A 20,214-nucleotide genomic window follows, 5' to 3' on the forward strand; every position below is an offset into this window, starting at 1 on the left:
ACAAAATGAGGAGATTTCATCTGATTCTAAGAAAGGGCCCAAATTGTTCTCTAGTTTAATTTTTAGAGGCTAGCTGGGGGTTTTATTGGTTGATTTTTTTTTTTTTACCCCTCCTTGGGACAGGATCTCACTCTGTAGCACAGGCTGGTCTTGCATGTGGAATCCACTTGCCTTATTGTTGGTTGATTTTTATATCTGATATCATCCCCAGGGATTTATTTGGAAATAAAGTTCTGGAACACATCAAAATAGAAATTAATGCAAACCATCTAAAAGTCAGTCAGTTGGAGTCACTAATCTCTCTCAGGATCTTAGCTGAAGTACATTTTTGCAAGCTTAAGATTTGCTTCATCTCTATATCATAGTTCATGTTTTTTCAGGGAATATAGTTGATACATAATGAACTGAATAATGTAGACACTTCTCTGACCAAATTTTTTCCTCTAATAACTTGCCTTTGAACTTTCCTTATGTTCAGGAGATTAAAAGAATAAGTATATTTCATGCTAGTCAAAAACCTGATGGGGGCCAGGGGTTTAGCTCAGTGGTTCTGCTGCCTCCCTAGCAAGGCACAAGGTCCCAAGTTCAATCTGGTTAATTTTCATCTAAGGCCTAAAACTACTGTACAAGTCAGCCAATTTGGCCCCAAAGATCAGCCAGTATTTATTTTCAAATTAAAAACCAGAACAGGGCCGGGGATTTAGCTCAGCGGTTTGGTGGCCTGCCTTGCAAGAGCAAGCGCAAGGACCCAAGTTCAATCCCCGGTACCAAAAAAAAACCAAAACCAGAACAACGAACTTCTTGCCAGAAACGTATGTAGCTCCAGACACATAAACAGAGAAGCTGAGGAAAAATTGTTGTCAGTTGTTTGAGGCGGGGGAAAGAGGAGTCAGTGCTTAATGTGTACCAAGTTTCAGTATAATGTAATGAAAAAGGTTGGAGATAGATGATGATGGTTGAACAATGTGCATGTACTTAATGCTAGAGAATCGTATTCTTATATTGTTAAAATGGTAATTTTTCTGTTATCTATAGTCTACAAATTTTAAAAAAGCCAAAAATACTGATTGGTTAAAGCAATCAATAAAACTAACAACACTTTCATTAGACTCATCAAAAAAAAAAATCAGAGAAGATACGTATTACTAAAACAGAAATAAAAATACTTTAATACCGAGATTATTATTAATAATCCCATAAAGTATAAGAGAATATTATAAACAATGATACTTGAACTAATTAGATAAGCTAATGGAACTGACAAATTCCTAGAGACACTCAAACTACCAAAATTAACTCAAGAGAAAAAACAAAATATAACTAACTCTATAGTAAGTAAAGATATTAAATAAGCAAACAAAAAATTTCAACAAACAAGAGCCGAGAACCAGATGGCTACATTAACAAATTCTAACAAATATTTGAAGAATAATTAGTGCCATTCCTTCTCAGTCTTAAAAAGAAAAATAAGAGAAAACACCTAACTCATTTGATGAAGTCAATATTACCCTGATGAAGAAGCCAGACAGGTATCACAAGAAAGGAGAATGGCAGGGCTAGGATTTAGCTCAGTGGTACTGTGCCTGCCTCACATGCACAAGGTCCTGAGTTCAATCCCTGGTACAAAACAAATAGATAAAAAATTTAAAAAGAAAGAAAAGAAAAAAAGAAAGAGAGAAAGGGGAATAACAGACTAATATTCCTTACACACAAAATAGATGCAAACTGGGCTCATCGGTGCACACCTGCAGTCCCAGCCACTGAGGAAGCTGAGACAGGTGCTATAGTTTGGATCTAAAATGGTTCCCAAAAGCCTCATGTGTTTGGCAGCTCATCAGATTATGGGGTCACTACACTCACCACTGGATTAATCCAATGATGAATGAATCCCTAGCTGATTTGCCACTGAAAAGGTCGTAAGACTGCAATCCAGAAGAAAAGACTAGAGCTAAGCAATTGAGAAAATGCCTCTTGTTGATCCTGATGTACTGCTCTACAGCAAACATCTAGAAAGTACTGAAAGTTTTATAAGAGAGTTCATTACCCACATGGGCTTAACTGTAGAGCAGGTGGTGTGCACCCATGGAAGAGTTCATGGCCTTCCCTTAAAAAAAAAAACAGGCTCCTCCTTTCCCTCCCTACTTCTTGGCTGCCATGACATGAGCAACTTTCCTCCACTCTGCCCTTCCACCATGTAGTTTCAGTATGTAAACCTGCTGAACATGGAGTGAAACCATAAGGCAAAATAGACCTCTCTTCCTTTACGTCAGATAAATTGTCCCAGACACTAGGAGAATGACTAGGACAGATGGCTTGAGCACACAAGTGCCAGCCCAGTCTGACCAGAATAGTAAGATCTGTCTCATAAGTAAATAAATGAAAAATAGTAAAACAAAACAAAACAAAACAAAAAAAAAAAACTTTAATATTAGCAAGCAGAATATACAGCAAGGATTATATGCCATGAACAAATGAGACTGATCTCACAAATGTAAGGGTGATTCAACATATGTTTGTAAATAGAAACATGACTGTTGATGAGAAAAGGCATTTGACAAAATCCAGTAAACTTTTTTGATAAAAGCACTCAACAAAGTAGAAATCTAATTCAATCAAGGACATTTTTAAAAGAACCACAGCTAGCATCTCATTTAACAGTGGATAAAAACTTTCCCCTGAGATCAAGAACAAGACAAGAATGTCTTTGTTTACAACTTATATTCAATACTGAAGTTCCTGTCTGAGCAATTAGGTAAGAAAAAGAAATAAAAGACAGAAAATGTAGGGTTCCTTTTCAGGCTGATTAGTGTTTTAGAATGAGATAGTACTCCTGGTTGTAAAACAATATGGAAATACTAAAAATCATTGAATTATTCTTAGTGTTTAGAAGAGTAAATTTTATATGAACTTCCCAAAGTTAATAAATAAATTTCATAAAAGCTTCATTCCATTTTTCAACAGCTGTTGCTGTTATGAGATTCTTAGGTTAATCCAAAACATTGAATCCTGTATTTTGAGCCCATTTTCTTCTTTCAAAATTATAGATTTATTTAATAGTATATTTTAATGTCTATTTCTGTATGTGTATGTATTGTGTGCAAGATTTAATAAAAAATATGGTATGTTTAAAAGTAATTTATTACAGTGAAAGACACATTGCTATGAATATTCTTCAAAGTAGTTTCCCTTATTTCAAATATAAACACATTTATCCAATTATTCTGAAATAGTTCTGGGAGTCCTCTTTTGTGAGTGTCTTTACAAAGTGTGATCAAAAATGAAGTAAATGCTGCTGTGAAGTGCCATCCAAATGAAGGGCAGGCTGTAAAAAGCCAACCGTGTTCCTCGTCCACCTCATTCACCAGATTTGACACCATGAAACTTCTGGCTCTTCTCCAAAGTTGCAATCATTATAAAAAAACAAATGTTTTGAACTGATCCATGGCGTCACAGTAGCCATGACAGGGGAACTACAAGCTCTCCTGAAGGAGGACTCCCAGAACTGCTCCAGAAAGTGGCAAGAACGACGAGACAAGTGTGTTCATAGCAAAGGGGGATGTTTTCAGTAGGTTGATGGAAATATGTGTTTTACTGTAGTAATTTTTAAAAATGTAAACACTCACTACAGTTTTTGATCATACCTCATATATACAAAATATTCTGAGGAGAGAGAAAGAAACAAGGGAGGTAGGAAAAGTAGGGAGAGAAAGAAGAGAAGGAGGGAGGGAAGGAGGGAGAAGGAAGGGAGAGCGAGTCCTTATTGTCTGGAATGAGCATGGATCATATGCTCTTCCTGCCAAAAAATGTATACAAACTTCAGCAGTCATTAGCACCACCTGTAACTGTAGAGGCCACAGGAAGCTTGTATTAATCTTGCTATCCCAATAAATTTAGTATTAAAATATTTATACAAGTTTTTCTTTTCCTGATACATGTTTTGGCTTACTCTGTACTATATAGTTTTCCTCATTTGGAATATAAATGTTAAGTATAAAACTGCATCCAAAGGACACAAAGATTAATATCCCAGTGCAAGTACAAAGCAGCTTGAAAACAAATGGAAATAAACTGGGTGCGGTGGCACACGCCTGTAATCCCAGCACTTGGAAAGCCGAGATAGGAGGTTCACCTTGAGTTCTAGGCCAGCCTGGGCTACATAGTGAGTTCAAGGCTGGCCTGAATGACATAGTGAGATCCTGTCTCAAAAAAATGATATAACTTCAATATCCATCAATAGGAAGATTAAATAAATTATTGTGCATCTAAAATATGGGAAATAATTTTATGGTATTTACAAAGAACTTAATCTATAAGTACTGACTTTTATGTTTCCAAAACATAAAAGAAAATTAAAATGATATGATCTCCTTCACATTTCAAGTGAAAATTGTTTATTTTGAATCAAGTATGAATATGTAAATGTATTTTAGAAAAACAGTTTTAAAATGTATAACTTTGGCTGCGAAGGCTTTAAGAGGAGGAAAGGAGATGTTCCTACTGTTGTTACATTTTTAAAAATGATAATACATTCTTGTATTATATTTTTATAGATAAGTTGATACTACATGGATGGGCAAATGCTGGACCAAAAGAAAGTAACCCGGGAGAAGGGCAAAGGACAGACACCCGGACTCACAGTCTAGTCAGAGCTGATCATATTACAAGTACTTTCAATGGCTGGAATGGCTGTTTTTATGACCTCAGACCATCAGTGAAGATTTCGTTTTATTTATGCTTTTCTAGATATTTGCTTACATAGAATACAGGAAAATAAGACAAATAGTTGTCATGAACATACTTACTGACAGATTTCAAAGTTTTTGGTCGGAGAACACAACCACGAAAATTCAAATGCAGCACATTTAAACGCCACCTTTGCAAAGTCGACACTATGTATCTATCTGTAATCACACTTTTCACTGTGGAAAAGTCAATCTAAAAGAGATAAATGAAAAGCATTAAGAGAAACAAGAAAGATCTGTTTCATGTCAAAATTTAAAATATTTTAAAGCATCAAGTACTAAAAGCTCCTTAGCACATCATTTCCAAAAAGAAAAGGAAACTGAAATGTTGAAGTACTCCATCTAGTACTACACGCAAATTCCATAAATAAAAGAACAGATGTACACTTTCAAAAATGATTTGAGTTGGCTGTTAAAAAATACTATACTTCGTGTAGGATAAATTAAATTGCATTCTCTTAACCAATATGAATGTATTTCTGTAAGCATAGTTATGTTGAAATAAAGCTGTGGAAAGCATAAAAAATACCGTACATTAGGATAAAATATATAAACACAAATGGCTTTTTTTCTGGTGTGACAGTGGCCAGAGCCTTGTGCATGCCGGGCGAGCACTACTGCTGAGCTCAATCCCCAGGCTAGGAACCGTTTCTTAACATGAGTCAGCATCCTGTCTCTCTTCTGAGTTAAGATATGCAAAACAGAATAACAGTATCAGATATCAAAAAAACAGAGACCTAAGAAAATTTTGGAATAGAAGGTATTCATAACTCCATAAATTTTTGTGGTTATAAATCAACCCAACCTTTACCTGAATAATGTTGCCTCTAGGAATTTATCTGGCAGATACAATCACATATGTATGTTTTTAAAATAAGGACCAGGATGTCCACTACAGGATTTTAATAGCAAATGAAAGAAAAAAATTAAATATCTTTTGAGAAGAGACTGATAAATATAGGGGCCTCATAAAATTAAACTCTGGATCGAAGCTGAATTCAGGGCAAAAAGGTACAACTCATAAAGAGAAACAATATGGCCCAATATGCTGTTCTCAAATTGTCTAATCCAGTACAGTATCTACAGGATTTAACAGACCAAATGCTTCTGGAGTAATACTCTTCGATGACAATCTTTTGATGAAAACTAATACTCAGAGTTCAAGATTCTATTATTTTACAAGAACCTGGACAGCAGAAATCCTGTGCTGCCAGTCAGGCAGTATCAAATGGGAGGTAGGCATGTCTTACCCTACAAATTCTCAGTAACTGAGAGCACAGGCTTTGTAGTAGACAGGTTAGTTTGAATTCCAACTAAGACATTTAACAACTTAACAGCCCATCTTGAACTTAGGCTACTGTATTACTAAACTAAGCTTAGGAGTTTTGACTTTTGGTTTCTTTCTGTCTGTTCTTTTCTTTACATGTAAAATGAGAAAAAGAATAGTGTCTAATTCAGTAGGCTAGGGATAAATTCAGAAAATACAAGTGTAGTGTCACTCCCAGAATACAGGAGGCACTCAGTAAAAACTGGTTACAACTCTTCAAAAAAACAAAACAAAGCAGGACAAAATATGAAGTAAAGATTTTTTTACATTAAGCATGGAGTAGGACTACAATGCACAACACATAAGCAAAGCCTGCTTAATGTACATGCACACAGTGTTTGCTAAGATAGGTTTCTAGCCTGGCCCTTTACCCTATTCTTGCCCAACTACTATTTTGTAACCTGAAATATGCCTGTGTTTCTTATTCCAAAGGGACAATAGGGAGAGGACTTGGCTTACAGTAAGAATTCAGCATATATTGTCCCCCAATGACTTCTCTCATTTGTTTCTCGGATAACACTGGAATCTCGATAGCTATGATCATTTATGCCATCAGTCAATGTTCAGTGGCTGTCATTTCCTCTGTCGTCTCTAGGCCTGTCCCTCTTACTGTCAGCGATTGGAGGGGTGATGATAGCCTGTGCTCAGACTGTGACACTAAGGCGAGGTGGGAAGGTGCCGAGGGCTACAGGTGCCCAAGGCAACTCAGCACCGTCCTAGCCATCAGAGCACAGGCCCATCCTTGGCTGCCCGTCTCCCTCCAGTCTGGTTACCTTTACAGAAAAGCATCAGCACATAGTTCACAGAGAATCTACTCACCGCATTCCACAGCAAGTTCATTTGTGTCATTGACATCCAGGAGTGGTTAACTTGACCACATGTTATCACATCTCTTAAACTGAGGTACAAGAAAATCTAAACGCAAAGAAAAGTGACACAATTTCAAAGACTATGGGAACTTTGCAATAACTCCTCTGCTTATCTTGTATGTACATGATATGTATGCGTGTATGAATAACAGTAATATAATCCACACATTATAACAGCAGAAGTTTAACTACTAAATTTCTACCTGAAGACACCAATTTTACTCAAACTACTACAACTTTTCTGCTGATTAATTTATATGATACGATGCTTTTGTAAACAATGTTCTATATGTTGTGTCCCTACATGTGGTAAAACAAACTATGAACTCTATAATGTGGTGTTTTTTTTTTCATGGCTCTTTTCTTCATTTAAATTGAATTTATTGGTACATTCTAGGCTGCTATCAAGAAATCACACAATAACAAATGTTGGCACAGTTGTGGAGAGAAAGGAAACCTTCTCCATTGTTGATGGGAGTGCAGACTGGTGCAATCACTATGGAAGTCAATATGGAGAAACCTCAAAGAACTAGGATTAGAGGTTTCATGGCTCTTTATAGCCATTCCTAAACATTTCATTTAAAGGACTAGTATGAGGAATTTACACAAACCTCTTAAAAACAAAAATCTGAGAAGGTCTTCTAAAAGCAAAATTATAAACTGTGTCCTTTGTATGTAACAAACTGGAAACTCTGTAATGTGCTGTTTTTCATAGTTCTATACAACTTTTTCTTACCATTGAATTTAAAGCCCAATTATAAGGCATTTACACAGACCTTGTAGGCATAACAATGTGATCCTCCTAACTGACAGTTGCAGAAGGATGGTGAGGAAGATAACTTGTTCTATTTTCTGAATATAGGTAGAATCCTGCTAGAAAACTAGTAATTTCTCTAAAGAATAGCTGGTATATAGAATATTATTAGTAAATACTGAACTAAACTGGATTTTTCTAAAGTCACAGAATTATTGGAAAAGATCAATCAACCCACCTAATGTCTATCTCTGGAAAAATAGTATACTGGAAAATCAGGAAATCATGTTGATGCAAATGCCAAAAATTTTTTTAAAATGTGACTCACTTTACAAGAATGCAAGGGAAATCTCTAAGCACAGACTGGCAATAAGGTGCTCATAGGTTTTTGGGTAGTAGTCAGGGATGGTGGCTGCTTTTCATAATAAATGAAGTCAGAATTCACTAACCTGACCATGCAGCAACAGAAAAGTTGCAAAGCTCATACAAAACTGGGAAGTGTGCATGTGTATGCGTGCGTGCGTGTGTGTGTGTGTGTGTGTGTGTGGTGGGCAGGAACAAGGAGGCTATCCAGGATTATGAAAAGAGGAGCTAGAAAATAATTGATTTCTTGTCAAAAGAAAAACTAAGGTATTGAGCCTGGTACGGAAAAAAAAAAAAAAAAAATCCCACAGAATTTGTAAGCAAAGGCCAGCTATTACATGTGTTGGAATTTGGATTTTAACTATTTTGGAGGTCCAACTGAAATATATTACCTTTATAACTAGACTTGATATATTAACATCTAAAGAGTTTCTAAACTGGTAATAACTCTGGGACATTTGGCAGACATGGATATCATTCTCTCTAAAGAGGCACTTACTCAAGTGAAGCCTTACAGGATTCTCACAGATTACCCCAAGATAAGACAATAGATCCTACTCAAAAACTGCAAGACGTGTGAGGAAAAAAACCCAATAAGAATGTATAGAAATAAAAAAAACTTCTCTAATAAAGTTGCCATGTAATGATTATAAAAACCTTTAAAGTGAAAAGGCAGAAAAAAAAACTCTTGAAAAGGACTTGACAGATTTGTAAAAGAACCTAACAAAATGCATGGGAATTAAAAATATAATTAATGAAGTTTACAACTCAATAAAGGAGAGTCCAAGAGGCAAATCAGAAGCATTCAGCTATCACCAGTTTCTCCAGGGGATCAGAATTAAACACCTGGAAAGCAGCTACTCTTCTAGATGTGAAAAGGCATTGAAGTTGTGAATAGACAAAGACTTGGAAAAAACCCAGAAGCTTTGGAGGGCAAAACAAAGGACAAGAGTGTCCTAGCACTAAATGCCCAGAGGCACAGCAGGGGTAGAGGTAAAAGGGGAAAAGAGAGACAGATCTCAACCCTGTGCAGAAGTGCAGTCTACAAGGACTGCAGCCCTGGATTCTGCACGGGGTGACTGCACTGCGGAAGAACTCTGAATCCCAGCACACGATCACAGCCGGTATTGTTGCGCTCTCTTGAGAAGGTCATGTCTGAGCCTGCTGCTTAGGGCAGCAGTGATGAACCTACGGTAGGTGTGCCATGGTGGGCACACAGAGTCCTCTCTGTTTGCATGAGTGCCCACTCACACCAGCATCACCTCAGCAGTCAGCCAAGCATTGGAGATTCATGTTTAATTGCAGTGTTGGCACTGGGGATAAATAAGTGGGTTTTGGATTGCAGTTCTGGTTCTCAGTCTCTAAAAGTTTCACCATCACTGGTTAGGGAATCAAAGACTTCTACATTTTCCTGCCTGACCCAGAAACCAGAGGCAGTGGTAGCTTCTTTTAGTTGATTGCCACTGTATTTCCACACCTGATATGTCAATACGTAGAAGTTATTACTGCCATTTGTTTTCCTGTTTTTGAGTGGTGCTGGGGATCAGCTCCAGTATCTTGAACACATGGTGGGGGGTGCTACTGAGTGGCATCCCCAGTCCAGTTGTAAGATACCACACCTCCATCCAGCTGAGACCTAGCCCAACTTGCCTTGAAATGTGATAAACACTTTCACTTAAAGAACAGGGGAGACAGGGGCTGGGAATTTAGCTCAGTGGTTCCACCGCCTGCCTTACAAGCACAAGGTCCTGAGTTTGATCTCCAATACCAAAAGAACAGGGGAGATAAAAATCTCCAGTCACTGATTTGGCCCCAACTAGACACAGCTAGAGAAGTCCTGAAGTCCTATTCTTCATTCATGCCCATTGCCATAGGAGAAAGAAAAAAACAACTGTTGTAGACACTATGCCTACAAGTGAACTAAGCATGGGTGTTTCCATAAATTCCAGACTGTACATCTCTGGCAACTCTGGATGAGCAACCATGGAGTCCACCCCAATATACACAGCAGTTTACAGCATGTGTGTCTGAAATACAGGGGGTCCCAACTCTTGAGGGAAAGACAGTCACTTAAGGCACACAGAGTCAAAACCCATTAATCAGAGACAAGCCACAAAGAAACTACACTAACAAGTACATTTGGAATTACCAACACTGCACACAACCAAGGTATGTTGACAAGAGAATGCTACCCACTAACAAGATTCTCAGTTCCATCCCAACAGAGACATAAATCTCAACAGAGGAACACAAGAAATATGAAAAGACAAGAGAAAATGAAATTTTCAAAAGTCATTAGCTCTGTAGAAACTGACATCAAAGATGTTGAAGCAGATGAAATGCTAAAGAATTCAAAAAAGTTTATTTTTTAAGTGATCAATAAATTAAAAAAGAATAGAAATGAGGGCTAGGGATTTGACTCAATGGTTCCGGCACCTGCCTCGCAAGCACAAGGACCAGAGTTCGATCCCGGTACCAAAAAAAAAAAAAGAACAGAAATGAACAGCTAATGGAATCAAGGGAGACAATGGAGGGTATGAAAGAGTAATTCAGTAAAGAAATAGAGATTATGAAAAAGAATCAAAGAGAAATCTTGAAAATTAAAAGCTTAGTCAAAAACTTCAGTTTAAAGCCTCCGCAATAGACTAGACTAAGTAGAGTAGACTAAGAAGAATAAAGAGTATCAGAGCTTGAAGGTAAAGCAAAGTATCACATTAGACAGTAATAAGAAAGAAAATATAATCAATAGATAAGACTTTAGAATAACATTAAAAGACAAAATATAAGAATCATAATACTACAGGGCTAAAGGTGTAACTCAGTAGTAAAGTACCTGGCTTGTATGAGGCCCTTAGTTCAAATGATAGTACTACAAAAAAAGAAAAGAAAGAATCATGGGAATATTAGGAAAAGAAGGGGACCCATGATACAGGATAATGGCATAGAAAACCTATTCAGTTAAATAACTGCAGAAAATTTCCCACATCTTGGGAATTCTATGGACTTCTGGATACTGGTAGCATTTAAAACTCCAAATAGACATGGTCAGAAAAGAGCACCTCCCAAACATGTAGTTAAAGAGCCAAAAATATAGAACAAAGAAAAATTTTTACAGCTATAAAAAAAATACCAGTCATTTATAAAGGCTGTTATCAGAATAACGGTACACTTCTCAACAGAAACTCTGGTGGTCAGGAGGGCCTGGAATGATTTATTTCAAGCCCAGGAAGAAATAACTGCCAACCTAATTATATCCAGCAAGTTTACCTTTCAGAATCAAAGAAGAAATAAAGATTTTCCAAGATAAGAATAAACTAAAAGAATTCATGACTACTAAACCAGCGTTGAAGAAGAAGGAAACCTATACCCAGACAAGGAACCAAGATAAACACAAACACAAGAGCACAGGACAGAATAATCTTACCAAGAGAGAAGTTAAAGAAATGAGAAGTAGGAAATAATTATACATGGCTACTTAATGGGACCTTGCACTTGCAAGGCAGGCAGAACCACTGAACTTTAGTTCTAAAGTGGTTAAAGTAGATTAGGCTCTAATCTTAGAGCCTTTAGCTCTAAGATTAATAAAGAAAAAGTAGACATTGTATTGTGCTTTAGATCTAAAATGTCCCCCCAAAGCCTCAGGAGTTCTAAAGTGAGACATCTGGAAGGTGATTAGATCATGGGTCACTATGCTCATCAGTGGATTAATCTACTGATGAGTTCACAGCTGCATGTGCTGTTAGGATGTGGGACCTGGACAGAAAAAGTGGGTCACTTAGGGCAAGACCTGGAAAAATATATTCTTGTCCCCAACTCCTACTCTCATTTTCTATTTCCTGGCTACCACTGGTTGAGCAGCTTTCCTCCACCATGCCTTTACATCATGCCATTTCTGCCTTACAGCCAGCTGACCACGGGTTGAACCCTCTGAAACCGAGCCAAATAAACCTCCCCTTTTTTAAGTTGCAAATGTCAGATATTTTGTCCCAGCAATATAAAAACAGATTAATATGCATAAATACTCAAAATGGACAAAAAGAAAACAAAAAGAGAAGATCTACTACTACTATTCAATAACAATCCTGAGGGCTGGGGATTTAGCTCAGTGGTTCTTCCTCCTGCATTGTAAGCACAAGGCCCCAAATTTGATTCCCGGCACCAAAACCAAAACCAAAACAAACCCCAAATGTAAATAGTCTGAATTATTCAATTAAAAGACACAGCTAAATAGATTAAATAAGACCCAACTATTTGCTGTCTGCAAAGAACTTACCTCACTGGCAAAGACATAAACAGATAAAAAATGAAAGGATATTTCTAATCACATAAAATCCAAAAGCAAACAGTAGTTTTATTCATATCCAACAAAATGGACTTTAAGACACAAGCAGTTAGAAAAAGACAAAGAAGGCAACTATATATTGAGGAAAAAAAATGTAGTGATTACAAATATATGCACCAAACGTCAAAGCATCCAATTTTACAAAACAAACACCACAGAACATTAAGGAAGAGACAGGTCCCCATACAATAATTGTGAGGGACTTCAGTCCCCTACTCTAACGAATAGATTAGCCAGACAAAAAAGAATCAGCAAATAAATAATGGAATCAAATTATACTGTACTATAGATCAATGGACTTTTGTACAATGGACCTTTGTAGCATTTTCTAGCAGCTACAGAATATACATTCTTTTCATTAGCACATAGCTTTTCCAAAATACATCACATTTTAGATCATAAAGCAAGTCTTAACAAATATAAAAATAACTGAAATATTTTCTTGCATCTTATCAGACCATATGGTATGAAACTAGAAAATAACAGCACAAACACATGGAAATCAAATAATATATTTTTGAATGAACAGTGCATCATTGAAGAAATCAAGGACAAGTTTTAAAAGCCTTAGAATCAAATGAAAATACAACCTACTACAAGCTCTGGGACAGAGCAAAAGCAGTTATGAGAGGGAAGTTATAAATATGAGTGCATCAAAAAATTATAAAGGGGCGGGGGACTTAGTTCAGTGGTTCCGCTGCCTGCCTTGCAAGAACAGGTCCCAAGTTTGATCCCCAGTACAAAAAAAAATTATAAAGAAAGTACAAATCTCTCTTTTGTCTCTCTCTCACACACATACACACACACACACACACACACACACACACTATATGTACATAATATATATACACTACAGAAAGAAAGAACTATTCTACCAATTAAATCAGTCATTGAAATGTCCAAGAAGCTTTGGAAAGGTATTATGGTAGATCAAGTGGCCTGAACACTTTATTTGTAGTTTTCTATGTACACTGTGTTTGCACAGTATTTTTTTGAGAAAGTATTACAATCAGGCCCATGTTTAGAGAGGTAAAAGCAAAAAGATAAGCACTCCTACTGTAGGGCCAAATTTCTGAACTTCAGAAAAACAGCTTCAAGAGCTGTGTAAGAAAAACAACTTAGATAAAGAATAAGGCATGAAGAAAAGATTAAGTTATTCTCAATTATGAATTCTTTTTTTTTTTTTTGAGACAAGGTCTCCCTTTATGGTTCAGACTGGCCTTGAACTCACTTTTCAGCCCAGGCTGGTCTTGAACTTGCAATGATCCTCCTGCCTTAACCTCCCAAGTGCTAGGATTACAGGCATGCACCACACATACGACTCAACTATGAATTCTAACAAGATGTTTACAGGGGGAAAAAATCCTTAAATGGATCCTACCCATCAACTAGATATTTGATACTTGCAAAAAATATATTCATATTTTTATCTGGAAGGTATACTTGCACTTTTGTCTGTATAGTAGAGAAAGAAGAGGCTATAATACTAAGATTATGAAATGCCATTCCCAAAATGTTGGCATTTTGGTGCTTTTTCCAATCTGTGGAGAGTTATTGATTTATTCACTAGTTCATTTAACACTTATTTATTAAGCACCTACGTTATGATGTCATACTTCATTAATTCCATATGACATAGCCCAGAAATAGTTAAACAGTAGATGTTCTACATTTGAATGTGGAATAAACTGTTACAAAGAATTTATATGCAATTACTATGAACTTACACTCTCTTAAGAAATAGGGTCATTGCTATGGAACACGTTCTGAGAACTTTTAAATGCTCATATGTGATTACACTTGGAAATATTAAAAATTAGTTCCACATGGAACACTGTTGCCAACATGGCAATCTGGGAAGAACATCAGGGCAGAGAAGTGTGGCTCCAGATTCAATTCCAAAGATAATCACCAGGTGGTTATTTCATGCAAGACAACCTAACCTATAAAATGACCAAATGTGACACAGAAGAAAAGGGGGAGTTTTAAGAAGATTGGATACCACTAAAAATCTGTAAGTATATAAGCTGAGGGCACTCAATCAAATCAACATGTTTCAGCATGTGCTCTATGGCAGGGGAATTTATGGAGTGAGAAAGAGGAATGAAAGCTCACATCTCCAGGGAAAAGGAAGGAGGTAATAAGAGAACAAAAGATGAGAGAAGCACTCCTAAACTCCTAGTAGGAGCAAGAACTAGGGAAAGAATCCACAACTGTAAGGAAGCCAACTCTGCCCCAAAGAAACTGAAATGGATCCGGATGGTGTATGATTCCAGCAAAGATCACAGAGGCAGCTGCAGCCCACTTCCCACTTCTCCTGACTCATGTGGAGATAGGTGAGGCTCTTAGAAAAGACCAGGGGTGTCTCTGGAGATGAGAAAACTAGGAAATGTTGGAAATATACTAAAACACCAGAATCCAAGCAGATATTTTAACCTGGACCTTATACGACACAATCCAGGTACCAGGGAGGAAATCAACAAAAACAGATTTCAGCTTTCTGTAAGGAAAGACCTCTAATCTCCTTGTAGCACAAAAACTCTGTGGTTTTAGGATTTTGTAATTCTCTGCCATCCCAAAGAAGCCACCCTCGTTCATCACCAAATACAATTTTACAGTGTTCATGGTGAGAGCTAACTCTTTTCTCTAACACTCTGTGGTGTGTGTGCACACGCATCACACACACTCTGGGGGTGTGAGCACACGTATCATATAAAAGATCAGTAAAAATGATGACAGAAGAGCTAACCACAAGAAGCTCCTATCTACTGACCATCATCCAGCACAGACATGTTTAGACAGGATACTGACTTGGGGTGGAGGTGTCTGTTGAAGACGTGAACTCTAAATCCCTTTTAACCCCAAGATTGTATGGCACTGACTTTATAATTCCCTGGTCTCCAAGATGAGCCATCTTTCAAAGAGCATTTGTAGGAACTAAGAATATTTATTCTTTGGTAGTGCTAGCACTCCCTACTATTTATTTGTTTGACTTTCTGGATAGCAATGAATTTCATGTGGGAATTCTTGCTGCAAACACAGTACAGAAAAAACAAAAATAAATCTAGGCACAAATGGCAGGGAGGAAAAACATTTATAATATAAATCTTCTAAATGTGACATAATTTATGCATCACAGAATGACTGCTACATAATTATGTGACTTCCAAATAACAGTGACAATACCTCCTAAGCAACTGTGTAGTGCAAGGACCAAATGCCAAAGTTTACTCAGTCAAGCTGAAGAAAGGGCTCCCCAACAGGTCAATATATCTGTATTACTTGAGGCTTGTAAAATAAGAAAATGAAGAAATAAAGAAAACAGGCTGATTTTCTCTTAGCTAAATCAGGCACTTCCCTCTAGTACACCTTGGCTGTGGCTAAATAGGTGGGCCTAGTAGTGAGTTCTGCAACCAGGCCGCCACATTTGAAAGCTGCAGAAATGGAAAAGATCCTTTTCTCTGGGTGGAAATAATCTGTGATAAAACTAAAAGCTCAGCTTCAGCCCATTACACTTAAGGTGCCAAAGCTTACATCTCAGTCTTCAGATTGGCCCAGTCTTTTGCCAGGAACAAAGGAATGAGCAAGAGAGCACCTGCATCCCTGCCCCTTCCTAGAGCCATCAGATGTACTGAACAAAGGAGGCACGTGTAAGGGTGTGGGTAATGGACCAGAGAAGGGTGTTGGAGCCCAAGCAAAATGGGTCCCTTAGGAGGCTGTGCAGAGCAGACGTTCAAGTTTCAGTGGCAGGAAGTGAGTATTCACCCAGGTATGGGCTGCAGGAGCTGAAACTGCATGAAGAGGCTGGTCTGACATTGGGATTAGAGCCAAGCAAACAGAAAAGGGATCTAGTGCAGGGGTGAGGGTTCCAGGCGCAGTCCCCGGGAGTCGGCAGATAGTCACACTGAAGGAAAGTGGTGCGACTTAGTGGGTAAGGAGTTAGACCTGTAACTGTCCTGTAAGATGAGGGACTGGCTTCTGGAATGTCAGAAAGAGGACTACTTAGGGGCATTAGGTAGGTAGCAATATCTTGCTGGGCTGAGGACAACGTTCTCCAAAAGTTTGTGTATGCTCTGAATCGGCATCTAACACTGTATATGACGCTGCTTCTCTCAAAGCTGTGTTTCACTGGTTCAGGAGTCAAGGGACGGATATGGAAATGGCACATGCATGACTGCACTTAGCTATCCTCTAGCAAAAATTCTTCCTCCTGTTTCTATGCCTTATGCTACTGGCCTATTTTAAGGAACACTTCTGTAAATACTGGCCTCAAGACCTTAGTTCTAAAACATAGGACTACTCTCACCAGGAGGTAAAACAATAATTTCACTGAACAAGATAAGAGCACCATGTGGCCACTCTGGTCTCCTTGTGTCTCTGAATCAGCGGGCAAAGAAGCAGGTTGCTGTGCTGGCTGGAGTGACTGACCCTCCCTACCAAGGAGAAACTGCACAGCTATGCCACAGAGGTGGTAAGGAGGACCCTACCTGGGGCACAGGAGATTGTCTGGGGCATCTCTCAGTGTTGCCATGGCCTGTAGTAGAACTACAACAATCTACTCCAAGCAGACTACTAGCCCAGCCTCTTTAAAATGAAAATTTGGATCACCACAGCAGCAAGCAACTATAACCTCTTGAGGTGCTTATTGAAGACAAAGGGAATACAGATTAGGTAATGGAAGAAAGTGGCTATAACTACTGTAACAGAGATGGATATATGGATATATAACTAATTATTCTTCCTTCTTTTGTTATGAATATATAACAAGTATCTATATCATCTGCATATATTTTCAATATATTTGTTTTCTTCCTTCTCTTTTTTCTTTATTATGTAATATAAGATTCTTTATTTTATTTCATTGTTTTTAAGTATTTTTAATTTTATATCATGGTATTCAAATTATGGGATATCAAGGAGGAGAGTAAACATATTCAAGTGTTTTATCTCCTACTCTAATACATTTCCAATTATACTCAGGATAACTGTATTGTTAGGTGGGATTATGACCTTGTTGTTGTATTTATTGAGATTAAATACAGTTTAAGGAAATGTGCATGAGAGCAATGCTGAAAAGAAGCAGATTTATTTATTTATTTATTTGTTTATTTATTGGTACCAGGGATCGAACTCGGGTCCTTGGCTTGCAAGGCAAGCAGTGGAACCACTGAGCTCAATCCCCAGTGCAAGAAGTAGATTTATGATAGTTAATTTTGTGTGTCAATTTATGAGTCACAGAATGTCCAGATATTTGGTTAAACATTATTTTTGTGTATGTCTGAGTATTTGTGGGTGATATTAACATTTTAATTAGCAGACTGAGTAAAACAGATTTCCTTCCCTAGTGTCAGAGGGCCTTCTCTAATCCATGGAAGGCTTGAATATAATAAAAAACGTCTAAGAAACAGAGAATGTGTAACCAACTGTCTTCAAGTTGGGACAAGAGTCTTCTCCAGCCTTTGGATTTATATTTGGTCTGGACCTTGCATAATGGGCTGTCTTGGTTCTTCAGCTTGGATTTATTAGCCTTCATAATTACCTTAACCAATTCCTTACAGTACACACACACACAGACACACACACACACACACACACACACACACACACACACCATTGGTTCTGTTTCTCTGAAGAACCCAGATACAGGAACACAATGTAGGGAATGAAGCACCAGGAGCAGAAAATCAGGAAGACCCAGCATAAGCAATGTGGCATCTTAGAAGTAGGGAAAAATAGTTTCCAGGAGAATAAAAAAGAAAGTCTAGAGTAAATTGTTAATGTCACTACCTTCCTGGGGACAAAAGAAGCCCAAAAGGAGCAGTTCTCAAATATAATTTCTAAATGGGTATATTCATTAAATCTGATTAATACATATGCACTTACTAATTTCTATCCTTTTTTCACATTTTATAATAAATATTTTCCTTTATTTAGACTAGAATTCCAAAGTTTGTTTGGCCTTATTATCATTTTCAAAATATTGTTTCTATGATTTAAGGAACACTTCTGGAAATATTGGTCTATATGTTCCAGAGATCCAGTGTTTGAGTGCTGCATTATAATCACCATGGTTCATATTTTTACTTTTAATGGCATTTGGGAAACAGGTTTATAGACCAAAGGTTTCTGTCTCCCAAACTTACATTTTAAAACCTAACCCTCAAGTGATGATATTTGGAAGTAGTGCTTTTAAGAGGTGATGGTGATAAGGGCACAGCTCTCATGAATAGGATTAATGCCTTATAAAAGAGACTTCAATAAATCTCTCTTGCCCTTTTTATCATGTGCAGACATGAAGAGAACATGAGTGAACCAGGAAATGAGCCCACACCAGACTCTGAATCTCTTCCTACCTTGATTTTGACTTTGCAGCCTTTGGAACTTTGATAAATACATTTCTGTTGTCATAAGCCACCTAGTCTGTGTAGTGGCCCAATGTGCAAACACTGGAACATTTTTAGGATAATGCCTTCTAGAGAGAGTATGAATACTCTGAAAGCAGCCTAAGTTAAAGAGGAAAAAAAAGGACAAATACAGAGCAGAAACTTAGATATTAATTTATTCATTAATTTTTCCTTAAGATAGCCTATAATGAAAAGCTCACATCAGTTACATTGTTAGAATACCTAGTATTTTTGCAACAGAAATACTGCATATAAAACAAGAATAACTTGTACAGAAGGCCCTTGAGTACGTAGAATAAGATAATGGCTAAGAATAGCCAGGGTGTTGCATCAATATTTAAACTGTTTAAAGATTAAGTTTAAATGGAATGCATAATTAAGCCATGGGAGCAGATTAAGTGTTTTATTCTTCAAAGGTTTATTTCTAATGAGGTGTGGTTAAATTCCACTCTAGGTGTTTGGAAGTGAAAGTGTTGTTATATCTTTTGACATTAGATATTGTGCAAAAGGGAATGGTTAGTTTAAAAAAGAATCAAAACTTTTGACCTTATATTGGTCAATGTTCACCTTAAATTTAAGTGAAAAGGCGATTTTTATAAGCAACTAAGGTTTAGTCTTAAGCAAAATTTGCCTTGAAGTTAATGGATGTTTGCACAATTTCAACACAAATATCTCCCAAGAGATTTTGACAGCAAAAGTAAAGGTAATCATCATTACAAACTGTCAAGTAAGTTATGATAAAAAAATCAAATAATCATCGTTATAAGCATTTGGAAAAATTCTCAGGATACAGTTTGTATGGTGAGGATTAAATTTTATGCTGAGAGGTGCATTCTAAACAAATAGCCATGTTCTATTCTAGGCAGGAGGGTAGACAGGTAAAACAATCTACTATCATATTCTGGAATGGAGCAGTATTTCTGTGAGAAGGATGTAGAATATAATTTGCGAATGTAGAAAATGAGAATATTAATCCCAGTTCTAGATAGACTGAAGTGTCTCATTCCTCCCCAAATCCATATGTTGAAGAAAGGATAAGGATAGAGCCTCTGTGGTGGAATTAGTGCCTTATAAGAAAATGGAGTTGGGCTGGCAATTTAGCTCAGTGGATCACACCTGCCTTGCAAGCACAAGGTCCTGAGTTCAATCCCCAGTATTAAAAAAAAAAAAAAAAAAAGAAATGGAGAGTCATCAGAGATTGGTTTAATCCACCATGTTGAGCACACAGGGAGATGGCAGCCATTTGCAAACCAGGAATTGAACCTTACCAAGAACACAACCCACCAGCACCTTGACATTAGATTTCTGGGCCTTTGGGACACTGTGAAATAAATGTTTGTTGTTTAAGCCTCCAGCCCAAGATGACTAAGACATTGTGTAACCTGTAATGCATACTTTAATCTGTCTGATCAC

At 37.3% G+C, this 20,214-nt stretch overlaps 1 protein-coding gene across 8 annotated transcripts in view; it reads right to left on the bottom strand.

Annotated features, from left to right (window-relative positions):
* Positions 1–20,214, bottom strand: part of Fbxl13 (F-box and leucine rich repeat protein 13) — a 273,523-nt gene that overhangs the window by 176,174 nt on the left and 77,135 nt on the right. For all 8 annotated transcript variants that reach the window (XM_033756570.1, XM_033756578.1, XM_033756577.1 and 5 more), the window contains 2 exons: positions 6,889–6,984; positions 4,803–4,935 (listed from right to left, as the gene is read on the bottom strand). In XM_033756570.1, coding sequence (XP_033612461.1) covers positions 4,803–4,935; positions 6,889–6,984 — 229 coding nt within the window. The remainder of the gene's footprint in view (positions 1–4,802; positions 4,936–6,888; positions 6,985–20,214) is intronic.

Source organism: Fukomys damarensis, unplaced genomic scaffold, assembly GCF_012274545.1.
Source record: "Fukomys damarensis isolate Sample0158 unplaced genomic scaffold, DMR_v1.0_HiC HiC_scaffold_4, whole genome shotgun sequence".
NCBI lineage: Eukaryota > Metazoa > Chordata > Mammalia > Rodentia > Bathyergidae > Fukomys > Fukomys damarensis.